Here is a 24,947-nt window from a genome sequence, read left to right as displayed (position 1 = left end):
TCAATCTATCTATCTATCAATCAAACTGCCACTGGACATTTCTCCTGGATATCCCCTGACGCAGATGTGCTCTCCTTCTCCTTCACTGCCCCACCAAATCTGTGCTACCACTATGTCCAATCTGTTACCTAATCTTTTTTTATGCCACCTCAGTTATGTCTAAAAAATAAATAAATAAATCCTACATGGTCATAATTATACTTCTCATTATTTCCCATATAAGTTTCTTGCAATAGCTTCCTATGACTTCCTATAGTCATGGTGTCCTAATTATTATACAGGTGATTTCCAAAAACAGAGTAGATACGTGCTCTATCCATCTCCCAAGCTCCAGTCCCTCTATTTCTTACTACTGCTTATAGTTTCAATAAGATACTCAAATACAATATGAGTTCTCTCTTTCCCTCTTATGCACTTGAAAAGTTCTTTGAGTGGTCAATTACTATTCTTCCCTTCTGTCTAAAGGAGTAGGTAGGTTAACACTTCTTTTACTCAATGCCACTCTTTGGCATCTAACAACACAATGAATCACTTGTTTACACTTCTCTCTTTAAGAAACTTCCTCTCAGCCAAAATACTTTGTTTTTTCTTCCTTAAAAAGCATTCATATTCTTCTTTTTTTCTCTGCTGAACATTTCTGAAAAAGTCATTTTCACTTAATACTTTCAGTTTCTCACAATTCACCTCTCCTTAATACCATGTAGTCTAGTTCTACACCCAAAATTTAACTGAAATCTACTTCTTGAAAGTTACAAATTGCTTCCGAGCCAGCCTTTCTCTACTGGGTTTCCAAGAGAGAATTAAACCCTACAGAAAGTTATTTAAAATATGTTCACAATTCTCTTAGGCATGGTATATAGCTGGTACTATTTTCCATAAATTACTCACCAGTTTCCAGAACACTGTATGATCTAATTTCTATATTAAATCCCTTATTTCATTTTCCTGGTGGTGAGCCTGCCTCCCTGATCAAACCCTAACTGATACAGTTACAGACTTACTTCTTTCTTATCACATCCTGCCCTGATTATACAGGTCCTGCTGGTTCTGCCAACTTAAGATCATATAGATTAATCATCAGGAGACAAGTCCCTATTTTTCCTGTTCGTAACCCCCCTATTCACAAAAGACTATGAGGCATTAAGACCAAAAAATTAATTCACAGGAGAGGATCTGTTCATCTGAGACAACTAAAATTTTTAATAACAAGTACATTATTTTTAACACTCTATTTTTATTATAAGTAAATAAATTCATATAAATAAAATTAAATCTAAAAGTAAAGAATAAAAAATTACCTTTGCCTAAGGTGCACGGTATACGGTTTCTCATCTATTGGAATAATATAGGATACCTGTTCCTAGAGAATCCAGAACAACTGAGAGTGAAGACAAATGTAATAGAAGAAGTGAAACAACAATTTTACATCAACTAATCCCTCCATATAATGCTTAAAATGTCTCAGACTATGTGTGATTTAAAATATGCAATAATATATCAAAAATGATCATATTTATTTATTATATTATCCATTCTTACTATATCCACAAAAACAAGCCCAATCTAAGGAGTCGTATAGCACTAGAAATCTATATGTGACTGAATTTTAAACTCTTCTAAAAGAAGAGGCGATGTGCCATGCTGTAATGCCTACTCAGGTAGCATCATTGGGATAATAAGGTACTCTACACATCAGTGAAGCTTAACTTAATCCATTAGGCACAAAAATTATTTATTTTAACCATTTTCCTGAAATGTACGGCCTGCTTCCTATATTTTTAAACAGAAGACCCTTGAACAAAATTTGGCATAGTTTTTTTACTCCATCCCAATTATTCTCAGGTTAAAACATGGATGGCAATGAGTTGCAATATCAGTTGGTCAGTGAACCTAAGTGATGAGATTTTATCTTGCAAAAGAGAACATGTGAAAAGCCACAGTCAGAACATCATTAAAAAGAAAACTTAGTTAAAGCATATAAAAATCAAAAAGACACAAATACCACAACACAAAAAAAGATAAGCCTTTCCAGATCTGTGAAAATAAGAAGCAACAAGGAGACAATACAAATCAAAAAATAATAAGGCAAGTTGTTAAAAGGTCTAGTAAATGATCAAAAATGAAACAGGAAGGTTAACATCGCTGGTGTTATGAAGTCAAGAGGATACCATGTACCTGCTGCTATGATGTGATGAGAAGGGGACTTTACCTCTATGGTAATCTTCCCTAAAACTCATAACCTCAGTCTAATCATGATAAAACATCAGAGAAATCCAAACTGAGGGACGTTCTACAAAATATCTGACTGATATTCTTTAAAAATGACAAGGTCATGAAACAGAAAAACAGAGCAAAGGAGACTGGGGAGACATAACAACTAACAGCAATGTAGTATCCTGAATTAGATCCTGGAACAGGAAAAGAACATTAGTGGAAAAACTGGTGAAATCCAAATAAATCCTACAGTTTGTTAATAGTAAGGTATCAATGTTAATTTTTTAGTTTTGATAAATGTAATGTGTCAACATGGTTATATAAGATGTTAAATTTAGGGAAAACTGAGTGAACATATATGGGAGCTCAAGGTAGCATCTTCGCAAATTCTTCATAAATTTAAATCATTCCAAAAATTTTAAAGGTTTTTTAAGTAAAACCAGAAATAAATTGAAGAAAGAAGCAAAACAGGTATATGCCAGATATAAGGCAGAAATACCAAACATAGGATACTGATACTGAAGCAGCAACATGTCCTAGCTGTAAAATTTACATGAGTGAAAAAAAATTCCCCTTAGAGATCTGAATGTAATAACTGAACAGAAATGCTGGAGAATTTTTCTCTCTTTCTAAAGTGGACCTGATGCGCAAGTCCCCCAAAGTAGTTCTGGGATGAATATTTTTCTCAAAATGAAAACATAATAATTATTAAGATATTAGTATACCAGATATACTCCCTCTAACTATACTGTGAGAAGTAGCATGACACGCATTCTCTCTGCAGCCTATGTACATAAAATTAGCTAGATATTTAAAGAATGTAGAGGGGTTGATCAATAGAGGCCATAAGAGAATTTATTGAATAATACCAGCAAATATGTGTTTTAATTTTTAATAACAGACTTTCAATGATTAAGAAATTTGATCCCTTCTGGAACTTTTATTTGTAAAGTGTTACAATAATTTCAACACTTTCAGAAACACTTTTCCTGTTCACTCACTCACATGGTTTCAAAATCACTCCTCTTCAATGGAACAGGATAGAAAGTCCAGAGATAAACCCACGCACCTGTAGTCACCTAATCTACGACAAAGTGGACAATGGAGAAAAGACAGTCTCTTCAATAAGTGGTGCTGGGAAAACTGGACAGCTACATGTAAAAGAATGCAATTAGGACATTCTCTCACACCATACACAAAAATAAAATCAAAATGGATTAAAGACCTAAATGTAAGACCGGACACTATAAAACTCTTAGAGGAAAATAGAGGCAGAACACTCTGACATAAATCGCAGCAATATCTTTTTGATCCACCTCCTAGAGTAATGGAAATAAAAACAAAAAAAACTAAATGGGACCTAATTAAACTTAAAAGCTTTTGCACAGCAAAGGAAACCATAAATGAAACAAAAAGACAACCCACAGAATGGGAGAAAATATTTGCAAACAAAGCAACCAAAAAGGGATTAATTGCCAAAATATACAAACAGCTCATGCAGCTTTATATCAAAACAACAAACGACCCAATCAAAAAATGGGTGGAAGATCTAAATAGACCTTTCTCCAAAGAATACATACAGATGGCAAAGAGGCACATGAAAAGATGCTCAACAACACTAATTATTAGAGAAATGCAAATCAAAACTACAATGAGGTATCACCTCACACCAGTCAGAATGGCCATCATCAAAAAATCTACAAACAATAAATGCTGGAGAGGGTGTGGAGAAAAGGGAACCCTCCTACACTGTTGGTGGGAATGTAAATTGGTACAGCCACTATGGAGAACAGTATGGAGGTTCCTTAAAAAACTAAACATAGAGCTACCATATGACCCAGCAATCCCAGTCCTGGGCATATATCCAGAGAAAACCATAATTCAAAAAGATACATGCACCCCAATGTTCGTTGCAGCCCTATTTACAATAGCCAGGACATGGAAGCAACCTAAATATCCATCAATGGATGAATGGATAAAGATGTGGTACATATATACAATGGAATATTACTCAGCCATAAAAAAGAATGAAATGATGTCATTTGCAGTGACATGGATGGACCTAGAGATTGTCATACTGAGTGAAGTAAATCAGACAAATATTTGAAAGACAAATATCATATGATATTGCTTTTATGTGGAATCTAAAAAAATGGTACAAATGCACTTATTTACAGAACAGAGAGTCACAAATATAGAAGACAAACTTATGGTTACCAAGGAGGAAGGGGGGGATAAATTGGGAGTTTGGGATTGACATATGCAAACTACTATATATAAAATAGATAACTAATAAGAACCTACAGTATAGCACAGGGAATGTTACTCAATACTCTGTAATGACCTATATGGGAAAAGAATCTTAAAAAAGAGAGGATATATGTATAACTGATTCACTTTGCTGTACAGCAGAAAATAACACATTTTAAATCAACTATACTCCGATAAAAATTAATTTTCAAAAAAAAATCATAGGATTCCAGGAAAAAAAATATCATTCATCTTCACAAAACATATTTTAGTAAAGGTCTGGAAACGCTGTAGACCTTTAAGCATTGGGGGTCTCAGAAGAAGTAGATTTATCTGAATTTACAGTGACCTACATTGAGAATTTATCTTTCTGCTTAATAAAAACTATGGACTAGTCAGTTAGTGTCAGGTTTCCTAGAAGCAGCGTCTGAAATGAGGATACTTTTGTCAGTGCTTTATTTAGGGAGCACTCTCTGGAGGAACCTGCAAGGAAGTAAGAGAAGCAAAATAGGGAGAAAGATAAAGCTAAAGAAAATATGATTTCAGGGCTTCCCTGGTGGCACAGTGGTTGAGAGTCCGCCTGCCGATGGAGGGGGCAAGGGTTCGTGCCCCATTCCGGGAGGATCCCGCATGCCGCAGAGCGGCTGGGCCCGTGAGCCTTGGCCACTGGGCCTGCGCGTCCGGAGCCTGTGCTCCGCAACGGGAGAGGCCACAACAGTGAGAGGCCCGCGTACTGCAAAAAAAAAAAAAAGAAAATATGATTTCAGGTAAATTCTAGCCTTAGCCTGATACTTCAGGAAAACTCTAGAGTAAAAATTGTGCCTCAGAGTCCTTCCCACCTGAGACAGCGGAGCTGGGCTTTTAGACCCATGTAACAATTAGGCACTGGCTGAAGGGTTACCTTGGGGGATGGGGTCGAGTAACTCTCAGGCAGCTCAATAACTGAAAGGCAATTCTCCAGAGAAGGTTACTAACTCTTGCAGTAGTATCTCAAGAGCCAGGGAACCAACAACCCAAACTGAAATTATAAAGGGATTATGGCCAGGGACTGGGGGTTGGAAATTATAGCTGAAAAGTTCCCAAACCTGAAAAAGAAACAGAAATTCGGATGCAGGAAACACAGAGGACCCCAAACAAGATGAACCCAAAGAGATTACACCAAGACATATATGATAATTAAAATGGCAAAAGGTTAAGATAAAAGGAGAATTTGAAAGGCAGCAAGAGAAAGATAATTGGGAGATTGGGATTGATATATATACACTAATATGTATAAAATACATAACTAATTTTAAAAAGAGAGAGAAAGGTAGAGTCATACACAAGGGAACTCCCATAAGGCTATCAGCTGATTATTCTGTGGAAACCTTGTGGGCCAAAAGGGAGTGACATGATATATTCAAAGTCCTAAAAAGGAAAACCTGCAAACTAGGATACTCTACAGAGCAAAATTATCATTTAGAATTGGAGGAGAGATAAAGAACTTCTTAGACAAGCAAAAATTAAAAGAGTTCATCAATATTAAATATAACATAAGAGAAATGTTAAAGGGTCTTCTCTAAGTGAAAAAGAAAGGCTGTAATAAGAAGTAAGAATCTACAGGAAAGGAAAAATCCCACTAGTAAAGGCAAATATACAGTAAAGGCTGAGGATCAACAACTTAAATAAGCTAGCATGAAGACTGAAAGACAAAAAACTGTAAAATCAAACATAACTACAATAATCAGTAATGGGATAAACATGAAGATATAAAATATGACAACAATAATAAAAAATGTGGTGGGGGGGCCTTGAAGATGGCGGAAGAGTAAGACGCGGAGATCACCTTCCTCCCCACAGATACACCAGAAATACATCTACACGTGGAACAACTCCTACAGAACACCTACTGAAGGCTGGCAGAAGACCTCAGACCTCCCAAAAGGCAAGAAACTCCCCACGTACCTGGGTAGGGCAAAAGAAAAAAAGAAAAAACAGAGACAAAAGAATAGGGACGGCACCTGCACCAGTGGGAGGGAGCTGTTAAGGAGGAAAAGTTTCCACACACTAGGAAGCCCCTTCGCGGGCGGAGACTGCGGGAGGCGGAGGCGGGAGCTTCGGTACCGCGGAGGAGTGCACAGCAACGGGTGCGGAGGGCAAAGCGGGGAGATTCCCGCACAGAGGATCGGTGCCAACCGGCACTCACCAGCCCGAGAGGCTTGTCTGCTCACCCGCCAGGGCGGGCGGGGCTGCGAGCTGAGGCTCGGGTTTCGGTTTCGGACGGAGCGCAGGGAGAGGACTGGGGTTGGCGGCTTGAACATAGCCTGAAGGGGTTAGTGCACCACGGCTAGCCGGGAGGGAGTCCCGGGAAAAGTCTGCACCTGCCGAAGAGGCAAGAGACTTTTTCTTCCCTCTTTGTTTCCTGGTGCGCGAGGAGAGGGGTTTAAGAGCGCTGCTTAAAGGAACTCCAGAGACAGGCGCGAGCCGCGGCTAAAAGCGCGAACCCCAGAGACGGGCGCGAGCCGCAGCTAAAAGCGCGAACCCCAGAGACGGGCGGGAGATGCTAAGGCTGCTGCTGCTGCCACCAAGGGGCCTGTGTGCGAGCACAGGTCACTCTCCACACCCCTCTTCCGCGGAGCCTGTGCAGCCCACCACTGCCAGGTTCCCGGGATCCAGGGACAACTTCCCCGGGAGAACGCACAGCGGGCCTCAGGCTGGAGCAACGTCATGCAGGCCTCTGCCGCAACGTCACGCCGCCTCTGACGCCGCAGGCCCGCCCCGCAAGCAGTGCCCCTCCCTCCCCCCCCCCCCACCGGCCTGAGTGCGCCAGAGCCCCCGAATCAGCGGCTCCTTTAACCCCGTCCTGTCTGAGCAAAAAACAGACGCCCTCCAGCGACCTACACGCAGAGGCAGGGCCAAATCCAAAGCTGAGCTCCTGTGAGCTGTGAGAGCAAGGAGGAGAAAGGGAGATCTCTCCCAGCAGCCTCAGAAGCAGCGGATTGAAGCTCCACAATCAACTTGATATACCCTGCATCTGTGGAATACCTGAACAGACAAGGAATGATCCCAAATTGAGGAGGTGGACTTTAGGAGCGAGATCTATGATTTTTCTTCCTTTTCCTCTTTTTGTGAATGTGTATGTGTATGCTTCTGTGTGAGATCTTGTCTGTATAGTCTTGCTTCCACCATTTGTCCTACGGTTCTATCCGTCCGTGGTTTTCAAAAAAATTTTTTTTCTTAATAATTAATTTTAATAACTTTATTATACTTTACCTTCGTTCTTTCTTCCTTTCTTTCTTTCTTTCCTTCCCTCCTTTAGACAACGAATCACCCCAAATTGAGGAGGTGGTCTCTGAGAGCAAGATTTATGATTTTTCCCCCTTTACCTCTTTTTGTGAGGGTGTATGTGTACGCTTCTGTGTAAGATTTTCTCTGTATAGCTTTGCTTCCAACATTTGTCCTAAGGTTCTATCCGTCCCTTTTTTTTTCTAAATAAGTATTTTTTAATTCAATAACTTTATTATACTTTATTTTATTTTTACTGTATCTTCTTTCTTTCTGTCTTTTTTCCTTCTTTCCCTCCTTCCTTCCTTCCTTCCTCCCTCCCTCCCTCCTTTCTTTCCTTCTTTCCTTCTTTGCTTCTCTCTTCCTTCCCTCCTTTCCTTCTTTCTTTCCTCATACTTCTACTAATTCTTTCTACTTTTTCTCCCTTTTATTCTGAGCCGTGTGGATAAAAGGCTCTTGGTGCTCCAGCCAGGAGTCAGGGCTCTGCCTCTGAGGTAGGAGAGCCAACTTCAGGACACTGGTCAACAAAAGACCTCCCAGCTCCACATAATATTAAATGGCGAAAATCTCCCAGAGACCTCCATCTTAACACCAGCACCCAGCTTCACTCAACGACCAGCAAGCCACAGTGCTGGACAACCTATGCCAAACAACTAGCAAAACAGGAACACAACCCCACCCATTAGCAGAGAGGCTGCCTAAAATCATAATAAGGCCACAGACACCCCAAAACACACCACCAGACGTGAACCTGCCCACTAGAGAGACAAGATCCAGCCTCATCCACCACAACACAGGCACTAGTCCCCTCCACCAGGAAGCCTACACAACCCCCTGAACCAACCTTAGCCACTGGAGACAGACATCAAAAACAGCGAGTACTACGAACCTGCAGCCGGCAAAAAGGAGACCCCAAACACAGTACGATAAGCAAAATGAGAAGACAGAAAAACACACAGCAGATAAAGGAGCAAGATAAAAATACACCAGACCTAACAAATGAAGAGGAAATAGGCAGTCTACCTGAAAAAGAATTCAGAATAATGATAGTAAGGATGATCCGAAATCTTGGAAACAGAATGGACAAAATGCAAGAAACAGTTAACAAAGACCTAGAAGAAATAAAGATGAAACAAGCAACGATGAACAACACAATAAATGAAATTAAAAGTACTCTAGATGGGATCAATAGCAGAATAACTGAGGCAGAAGAACGGGTAAGTGACCTGGAAAATAAAATAGTGGAAATAACTACTGCAGAGCAGAATAAAGAAAAAAGAATGAAACGAACTGAGGACAGTCTCAGAGACCTCTGGGACAACATTAAACGCACCAACATTCGAATTATAGGGGTTCCAGAAGAAGAAGAGAAAAAGAAAGGGATTGAGAAAATATTTGAAGAGATTATAGTTGAAAACTTCCCTAATATGGGAAAGGAAATAGTTAATCAAGTCCAGGAAGCACAGAGAGTCCCATACAGGATAAATACAAGGAGAAATACGCCAAGACACATATTAATCAAACTGTCAAAAATTAAATACAAAGAAAGCATATTAAAAGCAGCAAGGGAAAAACAACAAATAACACACAAGGGAATCCCCATAAGGTTAACAGCTGATCTCTCAGCAGAAACCCTACAAGCCAGAAGGGAGTGGCAGGACATACTGAAAGTGATGAAGGAGAAAAACCTGCAACCAAGATTACTCTACCCAGCAAGGATCTCATTCAGATTTGATGGAGAAATTAAAACCTTTACAGACAAGCAAAACCTGAGAGAGTTCAGCACCACCAAACCAGCTTTACAACAAATGCTAAAGGAACTTCTCTAGACAAGAAACGCAAGAGAAGGAAAAGACCTATAATAACGAACCCAAAACAATTTAGAAAATGGGAATAGGAACATACATATCGATAATTACCTTAAATGTAAATGGACTAAATGCTCCCACCAAAAGACACAGATTGGCTGAATGGATACAAAAACAAGACCCATATATATGCTGTCTACAAGAGACCCACTTCAGACCTAGAGACACATACAGACTGAAAGTAAGGGGATGGAAAAAGATATTCCATGCAAATGGAAACCAAAAGAAAGCTGGAGTAGCAATTCTCATATCAGACAAAATAGACTTTAAAATAAGGACTATTAAAAGAGACAAGGAAGGACACTACATAATGATCAAGGGATCGATCCAAGAAGAAGATATAACAATTGTAAATATTTATGCACCCAACATAGGAGCACCTCAATACATAAGGCAAATGCTAACAGCCATAAAAGGGGAAATCGACAGTAACACATTCATAGTAGGGGACTTTAACACCCCACTTTCACCCATGGACAGATCATCCAAAATGAAAATAAATAAGGAAACACAAGCTTTAAATGATACATTAAACAAGATGGACTTAATTGATATTTATAGGACTCTCCATCCAAAAACAACAGAATACACATTTTTCTCAAGTGCCCATGGAACATTCTCCAGGATAGATTATATCTTGGGTCACAAATCAAGCCTTGGTAAATTTAAGAAAATTGAAATTGTATCAAGTATCTTTTCTGACCACAACGCCATGAGACTAGATATCAATTACAGGAAAAGATCTGTAAAAAATACAAACACATGGAGGCTAAACAATACACTACTTAATAATGAAGTGATCAAAGAGGAAATAAAAAAATCAAAGAGGAAATAAAAAAATACCTAGAAACAAATGACAATGGAGACACAATGACCCAAAACATATGGGATGCAGCAAAAGCAGTTCTAAAGAGGAAGTTTATAACAATACAAGCCCACCTTAAGAAGCAGGAAACATCTCGAATAAACAACCTAACGTTGCACCTCAAGCAATTAGAGAAAGAAGAACAAAAAAACCCCAAAGCTAGCAGAAGGAAAGAAATCATAAAAATCAGATCAGAAATAAATGAAAAAGAAATGAAGGAAACGATAGCAAAGATCAATAAAACTAAAAGCTGGTTCTTTGAGAAGATAAACAAAATAGATAAACCACTAGCCAGACTCATCAAGAAAAAAAGGGAGAAGACTCAAATCAATAGAATTAGAAATGAAAAAGGAGAAGTAACAACTGACACTGCAGAAATAAAAAAAATCATGAGAGATTACTACAAGCAACTCTATGCCAATAAAATAGACAATCTGGAAGAAATGGACAAATTCTTAGAAATGCACAACCTGCCAAGACTGAATCAGGAAGAAATAGAAAATATGAACAGACCAATCACAAGCACTGAAATTGAAACTGTGATTAAAAATCTTCCAACAAACAAAAGCCCAGGACCAGATGGCTTCACAGGCGAATTCTATCAAACATTTAGAGAAGAGCTAACACCTATCCTTCTCAAACTCTTCCAAAATATAGCAGAGGGAGGAACACTCCCAAATTCCTTCTATGAGGCCACCATCACCTTGATACCAAAACCAGACAAGGATGTCACAAAGAAAGAAAACTACAGGCCAATATCACTGATGAACATAGATGCAAAAATCCTCAACAAAATACTAGCAAACAGAATCCAACAGCACATTAAAAGGATCATACACCATGATCAAGTGGGGTTTATTCCAGGAATGCAAGGATTCTTCAGTATACGCATATCTATCAATGTGATAAACCATATTAACAAATTGAAGGAGAAAAACCATATGATCATCTCAATAGATGCAGAGAAAGCTTTTGACAAAATTCAACACCCATTTATGATAAAAACCCTTCAGAAAGTAGGCATAGAGGGAACTTTCCTCAACATAATAAAGGCCATATATGACAAGCCCACAGCAAACATCATCCTCAATGGTGAAAAACTGAAAGCATTTCCACTAAGATCAGGAACAAGACAAGGTTGCCCACTCTCACCACTCTTATTCAACATAGTTTTGGAAGTTTTAGCCACAGCAATCAGAGAAGAAAAGGAAATAAAAGGAATCCAAATCAGAAAAGAAGAAGTAAAGCTGTCACTGTTTGCAGATGACATGATACTATACACAGAGAATCCTAAAGATGCTACCAGAAAACTACTAGAGCTAATCGATGAATTTGGTAAAGTAGCAGGATACAAAAGTAATGCACAGAAATCTCTGGCATTCCTATATACTAATGATGAAAAATCTGAAAGTGAAATCAAGAAAACACTCCCATTTACCATTGCAACAAAAAGGATAAAATACCTAGGAATAAACCTACCTAAGGAGACAAAAGACCTGTATGCAGAAAATTATAAGACACTGATGAAAGAAATTAAAGATGATACAAATAGATGGAGAGATATACCATGTTCTTGGATTGGAAAAATCAACATTGTGAAAATGACTCTACTACCCAAAGCAATCTATAGATTCAATGCAATCCCTATCAAACTACCACTGGTATTTTTCACAGAACTAGAACAAAAAATTTCGCAATTTGTATGGAAACACAAAAGACCCCGAATAGCCAAAGCAATCTTGAGAACGAAAAAAGGAGCTGGAGGAATCAGGCTCCCTGACTTCAGACTATACTACAAAGCTACAGTAATCAAGAGAGTATGGTACTGGCACAAAAACAGAAAGATAGATCAATGGAACAGGATAGAAAGCCCAGAGATAAACCCACGCACATATGGACACCTTATCTTTGATAAAGGTGGCAGGAATGTACAGTGGAGAAAGGACAGCCTCTTCAATAAATGGTGCTGGGAAAACTGGACAGGTACATGTAAAAGTATGAGATTAGATCACTCCCTAACACCATACACAAAAATAAGCTCAAAATGGATTAAAGACCTAAATGTAAGGCCAGAAACTATCAAACTCTTAGAGGAAAACATAGGCAGAACACTCTATGACATAAATCACAGCAAGATCCCTTCTGACCCACCTCCTAGAGGAATGGAAATAAAAACAACAATAAACAAATGGGACCTAATGAAACTTCAAAGCTTTTGCACAGCAAAGGAAACCATAAACAAGACCAAAAGACAACCCTCAGAATGGGAGAAAATATTTGCAAATGAAGCAACTGACAAAGGATTAATCTCCAAAATTTACAAGCAGCTCATGCAGCTCAATAACAAAAAAACAAACAACCCAATCCAAAAATGGGCAGAAGACCTAAATAGACATTTCTCCAAAGAAGATATACAGAATGGCAACAAACACATGAAAGAATGCTCAACATCATTAATCATTAGAGAAATGCAAATCAAAACTACAATGAGATATCATCTCACACCAGTCAGAATGGCCATCATCAAAAAATCTAGAAACAATAAATGCTGGAGAGGGTGTGGAGAAAAGGGACACTCTTGCACTGCTGGTGGGAATGTGAATTGGTTCAGCCACTATGGAGAACAGTATGGAGGTTCCTTAAAAAACTACAAATAGAATTACCATATGACTCAGCAATCCCACTACTGGGCATATACCCTGAGAAAACCAAAATTCAAAAAGAGTCATGTACCAAAATGTTCATTGCAGCTCTATTTACAATAGCCCGAAGATGGAAACAACCTAAGTGCCCATCATCGGATGAATGGATAAAGAAGATGTGGCACATATATACAATGGAATATTACTCAGCCTTAAAAAGAAACGAAATTGAGCTATTTGTAATGAGATGGATAGACCTAGAGTCTGTCATACAGAGTGAAGTAAGTCAGAAAGAAAAAGACAAATACCATATGCTAACACATATATATGGAATTTAAGAAAAAAAATGTCATGAAGAACCTAGGGGTAAGACAGGAATAAAGACGCAGACCTACTGAAGAACGGACTTCAGGATATGGGGAGGGGGAAGGGTGAGCTGTGACAGGGCGAGAGAGAGTCATGGACATATACACACTAACAAACGTAGTAAAATATATAGCTAGTGGGCAGCAGCCGCATGGCACAGGGATATTGTCTCGGTGCTTTGTGGCAGCCTGGAGGGATGGGATAGGGAGGGTGGGAGGGAGGGAGACGCAAGAGGGAAGACATATGGGAACATATGTATATGTATAACTGATTCACTTTGTTATGGGGCAGAAACTAACACACCATTGTAAAGCAATTATACCCCAATAAAGATGTTAAAAAAAATGTAGTTCCTTAAGAATGTGTTTGAACTTAAAGGACTACTTGTTTAAAACAAGTAGATAGAGTTATAGGTCAACATATATGAGCCCCATGGTCACAACAAATCAAAAGCCTACAATAGATACACAAAATCTACAGCAAAAGGAACACAAACATAACACTAAAGAAAATCATCAAACCACAAGGGAAGAAACAAAAAAAAGACGAAATACAGAGAACTACAAAAATAACCAGAAAAGAAGTAACAAAAGGGCAATAAGTACATATCTATCAATAATTACTTTAAATGTCAATGGATTAAATGGTCCAATCAAAAGACATAAGGTGGCTAACTATATTAAAAAAAACAAGACCCATCTATATGCTGCTTACAAGAGAATTGCTTCAGAGCTAAAGACACACACAGACTGAAAGTGAAGGGATGGAAATAGATATTTCATGCACATAGTGACAACAAGAAAGTGGGGGGTAGCAATTCTCATATCAGACAAAACAGACCTTAAAACAAAGTCTAAAACAAAAGACAAAGAAGGGCATTATATAATGATAAAGGGATCAATACAGGAAGAGGATATTACACTGATTAACATATATGCACCCAATACCTGTATTGGGTGCTTATGTTTTTATATAAATTTTATATATTTTATTATTTTATATTTATATAAATATACAAAGCAAACATTAACAGACATAAAGGGAGAAATTAACAATAATATAATAATTGTAGGGGACTTTAACACCTCACTTACATCAATGAACAGATCATCCAGACAGAAAAAATAAGGGAACAGTGGCCTTAAATGGCATAATAACCAGTTGGACTTAATAGATATCTACAGGAAATTCTATCCAAAATCATCAGAATACACATTCTTTTCAAGCACAGATGGAATGTTCTCCAGGACAGATCACACACTAGGCCAATAAAACAAATTTCAACAATTTAAGGATAAAAATTATATCAAGCATATTTTCTGATCACAACGTTATGAAATTAGAAATCAATTACAGGAAGAAAAATGAGAAAAGCACAAATGCATGGAGACTAAACAATATGCTACTAAAAAACCAATGGGTCAATGGAGAAATCAAAGAGAAATCAGAAAATACCTCAATACAATTGAAAATAAAAACATAACTTTCCAAAATCTATGGGATGTGGCAAAAGCAGCTCTAAAAAGGAAGTTTATAGAAATACAAGCCGACCTCAAAAAATATGAAAAACAAACAACCTAACCTACCATCTAAAGGAATTAGAAAAAGAAGGACAAATAAAGACCAAAGTTAGCAGAAGGAATGAAATAATAAAGATCATAGAGGGAATAGAGATCAAAAAAAAGAAAGGATCAAGGAACCAAGAGCTGGTGTTTGTAAAGATAAAAAATTGATGAACTTTTAGCCAGGCTCATCAAGAAAACAAGAGGAGATCCAAATAAACAAAATCAGGCATGAAAGAGGTGAAATAACAATATCACAGAGATACAAAAAATCATAAGAGAGAGAGAATACTACAGTTATATGCCAACAAACTCAACAATCTAGAAGGAATGGACAAATTTCTAGAAACATACAAGCTTCTGAGACTGAGTCAGGAAGAAACAGACAATGTGAACAGACAGATCACTATTGGTGAAATTGGATTTGTAATTTTAAAGAACTTCCAGCAAGCAGAAAACTAGGATCAGATGGTTTCACAGGGGAATTCTACCAAACATACAGAGAAGAGTTAATACCTAACCTTCTCAAACTATTCCAAGAAATTGAAAAGGATGGAACACTCACAAATTAATTCTACAAGACAATCATCACCCTGATACCAAAACCAAAGACACTACCAGAAAGAAAATTACACCCCAATACTGCTGATGAATATTGATGCAAAAATCCTCAACAAAATATAAACAAACCAAACACAATATACAGAAAGGATCAAACACCATGATCAAGTAAGGTTTAGTCTAGTAATGCAAGGATGGTTCAATATTTAAAAATCAATCAATCTGATACACCACATTAACAAAAGGAAGCATAAAAATCACATATTCACCTCAATTAATGCATAAAATTCATCTGACAAAATTCAACATCTATTCATGATAAAAACTCTCAGCAAAGTTGATATAGAGAGAACATACCTCAACATAATAAAGGCCATTTATGACAAACCCACATCTTACATCTACTCAATGGTGAAAAGCAGAAAGCCTTTCCTCTAAAATCAGGAACTGGACAAGAATGCCCACTCTCACCACTCCTATTCAACATAGTATTGGAAGTTCTAGCCACAATAGTCAGACAAGACAAAGAAATAAAAGGCATTCAAATTGGAAGGGAGGAAGTGAAACTGTCACTATTTACAAATGATATGATACTATATAAAGATACCTTTAAGTCTCCACCAAAAAATTATTAGAATAAATGAATTCAGTAAAGTTGCAGGACACAAAATTAACATACAGAAATCTGTTGCTTTTCTACACACTAAAAATAAACTATCATAAAGAGAAAGCAAGAAAACAACTATGCTTAAAATTGCATCAAAAAGAATAAAATGCCTAAGAATAAACATAACCAAGGAGGTGAAAATGCTCTGAAAATTATAAAAGATTGTTGAAGGAAACTGAAGACGATATGAAGAAATGGAAAGTTATCCTGTGTTCTTGGGTTAGAAGAGTTAATACTGTTAAAATGTCCATACTACTCAAAGTAATCCAGAGATTTAATGTAATCCTTATCAAAATACCCAGGACATTTTTCACAGAACTAGAACAAATAATTCTAAAATTTATATGGAACCACAAAAGACACCAAATAGCCAAAGCAATCTTGAGAAAGAAGAACAGAGCGGGAAGTATCATGCTCCCTGACTTCAAGCTGTACTGCAAACCTACATTAATCAAAACAGCATGGTAGGGCTTCCCTGGTGGCACAGTGGTTGAGAGTCTGCCTGCCGATGCAGGGGATGTGGGTTTGTGCCCCGGTCCTGGAAGATCCCACATGCAGTGGAGCGACTGGGCCCGTGAGCCATGGCCGCTGAGCCTGCACGTCCGGAGCCTGTGCTCCGCAACGGGAGAGACCACAGCAGTGAGAGGCCTGCGTACCGCAAAAAACAAAAACAAAAACAAAAAAAACCCAGCATGGTACTGGCACAAAAACAGACACATAGATCAATGCATGAGAGCAGCCCAGAAATAAACCCATGAACTTACAGTTAATTACAACAAAGGAGGCAAGAAACAATGGAGAAAAGACAGTCTCTTCAATAAGTGGTGTTGGGAAAACTGGACAGCTACATGTAAAAGAATGAAATTAGAATATTTCCTTACACCATATAGAAAAGTAAACTCAAAATGGATTAAAGACCTCAATGTAAGACTGGAAACCATAAAACTTTTAGAAGAGAACATAGGCAAAACACTCTTTGACGTAAATTATAGCAATATTTTTCAAATCTGTCTCCTAAGGCAAAAGAAACAAAAGCAAAAATAAACAAGTGGACCCTAATTAAACTTAAAAGCTTTTGCACAGCAAAGGAAACCATCAACAAAATGGAAAAACAACTAGTAAATGGGAGAAAATATTTACAAATGATACAAGTGATAAGGGATTAATATCCAACATATATAAACAGCTCATACAACTCAATAGCAAAAAAACCCCAAACAACCCAATCAAAAATTGGGCAGAAGACCTGAACAGACATTTTCCAAAAATGGCCTACAGATGGCCAACAGGCACATGAAAAAATGTTCAACATCACTAATCATCAGAAAAATGCAACTCAAAACCACAATGAGATATCATGGTTATACACTCAATGTTATAGACATTCATTTATTTTATTTTTTATATTACACATATAAGTGATAACACAGAGAATTTGTCTTTACCTTACTGACTTATTTTTCTAAGCATAATACCCTCTAAGTCCATCTGCTTTGTTGCAAATGTCAGGACTTCATTCTTTTTTATGGTTGAATAATATTCCATTGTATGTATATGTATGTGTGTGTGTATATATCTTTATCCCTTCATCTGTTGATGGACACTTAGGTTGCTTCCATATCTTGGCTACTGTAAATAATGCTGCTAAGAACATTGGGGTGCATGTAACTTTTCGAATTAGTGTTTTCAGGGGTTTTTCTGGATATGTATACAGAACTGGAATTGCTTAATTATATGGTAGTTCTATTTTCAGTTTTTCTGAGGAATCTCCAACTGTATTCCATGGTAATTGTACCATGTATACAAACAGAAACAGACTCACAGATATAGAGAACAAATTAGTGGTTACCAGTGGGGAGAAGGAAGTGGGGAGGGGCAGGAAAAGGGTATGGAATTAAAAAGTACAAATTACTATGTATAAAATAAGTAAGCAACAAGGTTATATTGTACAACACAGGGATATGTGACCATTATTTTGTAATAACTTTAAATGCAGTATAATCTATAAAAATATTGAATCACTATGTTGTACACCTGAAACTAATGTATTATAAATCAACTATACTACAATTTAAAAATCAGTCAATCAATCAAGCAGGGGATGTAAGGTACACATAGGGAATATAGTCAATAATACTGTAACAAACAAAATTGAGATATCACCTCACTCTTGTCAGAATGGCTATCATCAAAAAGTCTACAAATAACAAATGTTGGCAAGGATATGGAGAAAAGGGAATACTTGTATACTGTTGGTGGGAATGTAACTTGGTGCAGACATTGTGGAACACAGTTGGAGGTTCCTCAAAAAAACTAAAAATAGAACTACTGTATGATCCAGCAATTCCACTTCAGGTATATATCTGGAAAAAACAAAACACTAATTTGAAAGGATACATGCACCCCAATGTTCATAGCAGCACCATTTACAATAGCCAAGACATGGAAGCAACCCAAATGCCCATCAACTGATGACCGGATTAAGAAGATGTAGTATATATATATACAACGGAATATAGCTCAGCCATAAAAAAGAATGAAATTCTGCCATTTGTAGCCATAAGGATGAACCTAGAGAATATTATGCTTATGAAATAAGTCACAGAAAGACAAATACTTATGATATCACTTATATGTGGATTCTAAAATATACAAATGAATGTATATGCAAAACAGAAATAGACTCACAGATATAGAAAACAAACTTGTGGTTACCTAGGGGACAGGGAAACAGGTAGGGACAAATTAGGGATATGGGATTAACAGATACAAACTCCTATATGTAAAATAGATAAGCAACAGGATATACTGTATAGCATAGGAAATTATAGTCATTATCTTGTAATAACCTATAATGGAGGACAATCTGTAAAAATACTGAATCACTATGCTGTACATCTGAAACTAATACAATGTTGTAAAACAACTATACTTCAGTAAATAAGTATATACATATATACCAGGATGAATAAATTTTAAAAAATAATTATAATTGTATACCAACTTTGTAGGGTGACAGATGGTAACTGGACTTATTGTGGTAATCTGAAAATACTGGTAAAAAATACTGAAACTAATATAATATTATATACTAACTATAGCCCAATAAATATGTTAAAAATAATAATAGGTTAAAAAATTAAAATGAGCAAATAATTTAATAGACGTTTCACCAAAAAGGTATTTAGATAGCTAGTAGGTCATGAAAGATGCTCTACAGCATTTTTCATTAGAGAAATGCAAATATAAGCTAAAATGAGATATCAGTACACACCTGTTAGAATAAATTTAATCAAAAGAGACAACATCAGGTGTTGACAAGTATGTGGAAAAACTGAATCATCATATATTGCTGATGGGAAATGTAAACTAATAAGTCACTATGGAACATAGTTTGGCAGTTTATTACTATGATAAGCATAAACCTACAATACGACACAGCAATTTCACTTCTAAGAATCTATCCAAGAGAAAGAAAACTATATGTCCATACATAAATATTCATAGCAGAATGACTCAAAATAGTCAATATCTGAAAACAATCTTGAATTTAACTGGTAAATGGATAAACAAAATGTGTTATCTACATCTATTAAGAAATAAAAAATTTAGGAAGTATTGATAAATGTTGCAAAATGGATAATCTTAAGTGAAAGAAGCTCAATGCAAAGTCCTACATATCACATATTTCATTTTTATGAGATGCCTAGAAAATGCAAAATTATAGAAACACAAAACAGATCAGCAGTTGCCAAGGGCTGGGGATGGAAGCAGAGAAAAACTGCACATAGGCAGGAAGGAACTTAAGGCAAACAAAATGTTCTAAAACTGGATTTGTGGTAATGTTTACATAATTCTATTCATGTACTAATGATCATTGAGTTGTACACTTACAATGGGTGAATTCTGTGAATTTATACTTCATTAAAACTAGTAAAAATAAAGTGTTATCAAAAGATTGGCCACTTATAAGCAAGGCTTGCTGTTTTGTGTTTCTTTTTTTATCTCCTAAGGCTCTTAGCATGTAGTTATGCACACAAGTCCAGAGAAATATCTGTTAAATAAATCAATGAATAGGATGAAATATTGCCCTTTCTAACAAAAATAACAGAAGAAAGGGTTTATACTCTCTGAGAACTGGTAGGTACAAGGGTAGAGATTGAGGAACCAGGTTTTAGTTAAAAAAAAGACTCTCCTTAACCATTTTGGAGAGAATTATTCTCTTCATTTGAATCATCTAGATACCATTCAGATAATACCCTAATTCTTTTACATTATATTCTCTCTTTGAACTTTAAAAAATGGTTTTACCATGAGGAAATGACAAATGTTAGACAAATTAGAACATTCTGATTTATACGTTTGCTTTTACCATCAAAACTTTACATTCCTTATCAATAGTAATATTGGTTAGTTATAGTCATACTATAATGGAATTGATGTATTTCACTGCTATGTAATAAAAATAAGAAATTTCATATAAAAACATTATGGAAAATCTCTTACATTTTCTACTTTTGAATTATCACTTGTATTTGCTTGGATTTTCTCTGGAAATATAATTTGTAGAAATGAATTTTGAAAACCTGAAGAAATAAAAAAAAACAGTTAATAACTGTGTTTTAAACTTGACTAAATATTTGTTCAGGTTCTTTTATAAGACTTGCTTATGCAAACATGAGTCATCACTGTGTACTCCTATAGAAATCTTGAAAACACTTTGTTTAAAAACAGATAAGATAGCTATGAAAGACTAAAAGGGGGCACGGAGAGGTATTCAACTTATACAAAATTTGCTGTTCCTGAAGAAAAGTGAACAAATGAATTAAAAAATATCAAATATATACTTCAAGAAGACTTTCCTGAAATAAAAGATTTGAAACAATAGACTAGAAAGTACACTGCATTTCAGGAATAACTGATAACAATTAATTAAAACCGAGACATATTCTACTAAACTTATTGGATGTCGAAGATAAAGAAAGAATCTTATGGGCATATGAGCAAAAAGGAAAAGTGAAAATCATATTGGGCATAAGAAGAGAAAAGCAGGTTGGCTTGAGATTCTTTAAAACATTATTCAATGTTAAAAAACTGAAGAACTATGTCTTTAAAAAAATATTCAGGAAAAGAAAGTGTGGACCCAAGAATTTTATACCCAGCAAAACTGTCATTAAAATATACAGGCAAGGGACAGATACTTACAAGCAAAAAATCAAGGAAAATAGTTCACAAGTTCCTGTCACAAAAGGTAGACAAACTTCTCCCAATAAAGGCATCAACAGAGTTGAGGTAAAAGGCCTAGCTGTGAGCATTAAAATAAACTTAAATATAGAATATAGGCCAAAACAATGGTGGGAATCATCACTATTTAATAGGATGCAAGTGTTATAAACTATGATGATAAAGACATAACAACATATTCAATAATGTCAGGAAGGGTAGCAGAAGAAGAGAATTACCATATGTGAATACTGTTTTCCTTAAATTTATTGCAGTGTGGTTCCAAAAAATGTTAAAAAGCTGAAAATCAAGTGGTAAAAGTAGAAACATATTCTTTAATGGTATAAAAGAATTAAGATTTTTTAAAGCTATAGTCATATAATGAAGAGGAGAGCACGAGGTGGAAAGAAGTAGTAAGAAATAAATTTCCTTACACTCACAGTGAGGAATCACTAGTTACTACCTAAATTAAAAATTAAATCTATTATATAAAACAGATTATAAATATTCCAAATTAAGAAAAAAAAGAGCATACAAACACAAGGCATCCAGAAAATAAATGAAAAAGTCACAGATTTTTATGGTGTAAAACATTTATCAAAAAAAAAGCATGAAATCAGAAAAGTATGATATAAATAAGAAGCACTAAGATTAAATATCTCAGTCATATCAGTAAATGTGAGTAGGATGAAGTGACCAACCTAAAGAAAAACTCATACTGGAGACAGACTGTTATCAGCCCAGAGGCGGGACCAGAGTAATCTATGAACAAACTTTACCTCATTAGTTTTCACCCATATATTTACATTTCCAGTTTGCTGCCCTTGGAAGCCTAAAACTGCCTTCCTGTGTCTGTCACTTCTCTACAAATTTAATGTTTTTCGTTGAAGATAAGCTGGAACTCAAAGCTGCCATTTTGAATTACTTTTGGTTTAAGTTTCTCCCATGATGCATGCTGTATGCATTAATAAGCTATTTTTCTGTTATCAAAAAAAAGAAAAAAAGAAAAATTCTCAGATTGGATCCACAAAATCAAAACCCAATTACTCAGACCTTTGGTGGAATATTAAACACTGGCTTTAAACTAATAATGATTATTATTATTATTTTTTTTTTTTTTGGCTGCATCGGGTTGCAGCATGCAGGATCTTTCATTGCGATGCTCGGGCTCTTAGTTGCAGTGTGCAGCCTTCTCTCTAGTTGTGGCATATGGATTTTCTATCTCTAGTTGTGGCACTCGGGCTCCAGAGTGCATGGGCTCTGTAGTTTACAGCACGTGGGCTCTCTAGTTGAGGCATGCGGGCTCAGTAGTTGTGGCTCATGGGCTTAGTTGCCCCACGGCATGTGGGATCTTAGTTCCCCAACCAGGGATCGAACCCACGTCAGCTGCATTGGAAGGTGGATTCTTTACCACTGGACCACTGAAGAAGTCTCCTAATGATGATTTCTGAGTACCTAAAATAAGACTGTGGTCCACTTCAGGAAAAGATATATGATTAGCAGAAGAAGTCAGGTGATGAATGGAAGTTATTAGGTTCACATCTATGAACACACTCATGGGTCTACAAGTTCATCCTATCGTAATCTGCCCAATTATGGAACAGTGTGTCAAAACAGATATAATCAGTAACTTGTGGAATGCCTGTCTTGTCTCCCTGACACATAGAATGAGGATTGTTATGGTAGGGAGGGCCAGATGGAAACCTCTGAATATCACCTGCACCATCACCAAAACATTAAACCAAAAACCCTTCTATACCAAGAACGTATATACAAGGGCAATGATTTCTGTTATTTTACTTGTTTGATCTGTGCACGTGATAGATAAGCAATAGAGAATGACAATGAGTTGTCGTAAGTGTGATCAGGTAATGATTGCAATAACTAATATTGTTCCAAATACGGTCGCTTTACTGAACCAAATCAACACAGGCGTTGGCACCTGTATGTAGCCATTAATAGGAAAAGGTGCTGTTTTCTCTATCCCAATAAGCAGGAGATGCCAGGAGCAAGTTTCCATTTTTGCTTAGTAGTGATGCCAGTATACCTTCACCAATCATATTGCCTCAGATGCCTCAGATCTTTATCATCTGGTTCTTCTTCTACCTGGACCCTAAAAATCTCACTGTCTGTGGTAGATAGAATAATGCCCCCAAAGATGTCCATATCCTAATCCCCAGAACCTGTTAGGTTACATGGCAAAACAGAATTAAGGTTGCTAATCAACTGACCTTAAAATATGAAAATTATCCTGGGTTATCTGTGGTCTTAATTTAATCGCAAGGGTTCTTAACAGTAGAAGAAAGAGCCAGAAAAGAAAACCAAAGAGATGGCCATGTGTAAAGACCTCAGCCCAATACCACTGACTTTGAAGATGGAGGAAGGGGGCCATGAGCCAAAAAATGCAAACAGCCATTAGAATCTGGAAAAGACAAGGAAACAGATTGTCTCCTGCAGCTTCCAGAAGGAACAGGGCACTGCTAACACCTTGATTTTACCCAATGAGACCCATTTTACAGAACTGTAAGATAATAAATTTGTGTTGTTTAAGCTATTAAGTTTGTGATAACTTGTTACAGCAACAATAGGAAACTAACATATCGTCTAAGAGAAAGACCTGAAGTAGCAGGTACATTAGATGCCTTGAAGAAGCAGGTGTGCCAGAGTCTTAACACACACACACACACACACACACATCCACCTGTAATGGTCTAGTGGTCTAAACCACACTTGAAAATATCCTCCATAATCAATAGTAAGAGGCAGAACACTTGGTAGACCATTTTGGATTTTGGAGGCAATATATATCATATATAGCTATGTTGCTTTGACCATTTTTATTGAACAAAACATAGGCTGCCAGATTTGTAAGATGCCAGAGTACAAGACTCCTCAGCTACCTGAGTCTACTGTGCAAGGAGCGCTACTATTTTTCCTTTATGACTTAGGGTCTGTGGCAGAGCCTGTGTTAAGCCCCTCTAGGAGAATTACAGCAGAGGCTCCTGAGGTTTGTAAGCAAAGACACGCCCTCATTGGTATATGCTGTGGATTGAATGATGGTGCCCCAAAAGATATGTCCACTCGGAACCTGTGGCTATAACCTTATAACCTTGCAAAGAAAAAAGGGTCTTTGCAGGGTGTAATTAAGTTAAGGATCTCAAGATGAGACCATTCCGGATTAGGCTGGACCCTAAATCCAATGACTAATATCCTATAAGTAAGAGAAGGGGAGAAGACACACAGAGGAGACATCAATATAAAGACAGGCAGAGGCTGGAGTAACATGTCTCCAAGCCAAGGAATGCATAGGATTGCTGGCAGCCATCAGAAGCTAGGAGAGAAGCATGGAACAGATTCTCCCTCAGAGCCTCCAAAAGTAATCAACACTGCCAATACCTTGATTTTGGACTTCTGGCCTCCAGAAACAGAAGGGGAAAAAAATTCTCTTGTTTTAAGCCACCCAGT

General features: G+C 36.8%; 1 protein-coding gene across 1 annotated transcript in view; it reads right to left on the bottom strand.

Moving 5' to 3' along the window:
• ADAM32 (ADAM metallopeptidase domain 32) overlaps window positions 1-24,947 on the bottom strand; it is a 149,712-nt gene that overhangs the window by 109,710 nt on the left and 15,055 nt on the right. The window contains exons 2-3 of the mRNA XM_022571268.2: window positions 20,766-20,845; window positions 1,299-1,360 (exon numbers count right to left, since the gene is read on the bottom strand). Coding sequence (XP_022426976.2) covers window positions 1,299-1,360; window positions 20,766-20,845 — 142 coding nt within the window. The remainder of the gene's footprint in view (window positions 1-1,298; window positions 1,361-20,765; window positions 20,846-24,947) is intronic.

The sequence above is a fragment of the Delphinapterus leucas genome, chromosome 21 (assembly GCF_059928025.1).
Source record: "Delphinapterus leucas isolate spDelLeu-1000000601 "Yukka" chromosome 21, BTC_Dleu_Yukka2, whole genome shotgun sequence".
NCBI classification, from domain to species: Eukaryota; Metazoa; Chordata; class Mammalia; order Artiodactyla; family Monodontidae; genus Delphinapterus; species Delphinapterus leucas.
The sequence above is the reverse complement of the archived record's forward strand: the minus strand, read 5'-3'. Positions and strand labels throughout refer to the sequence as shown.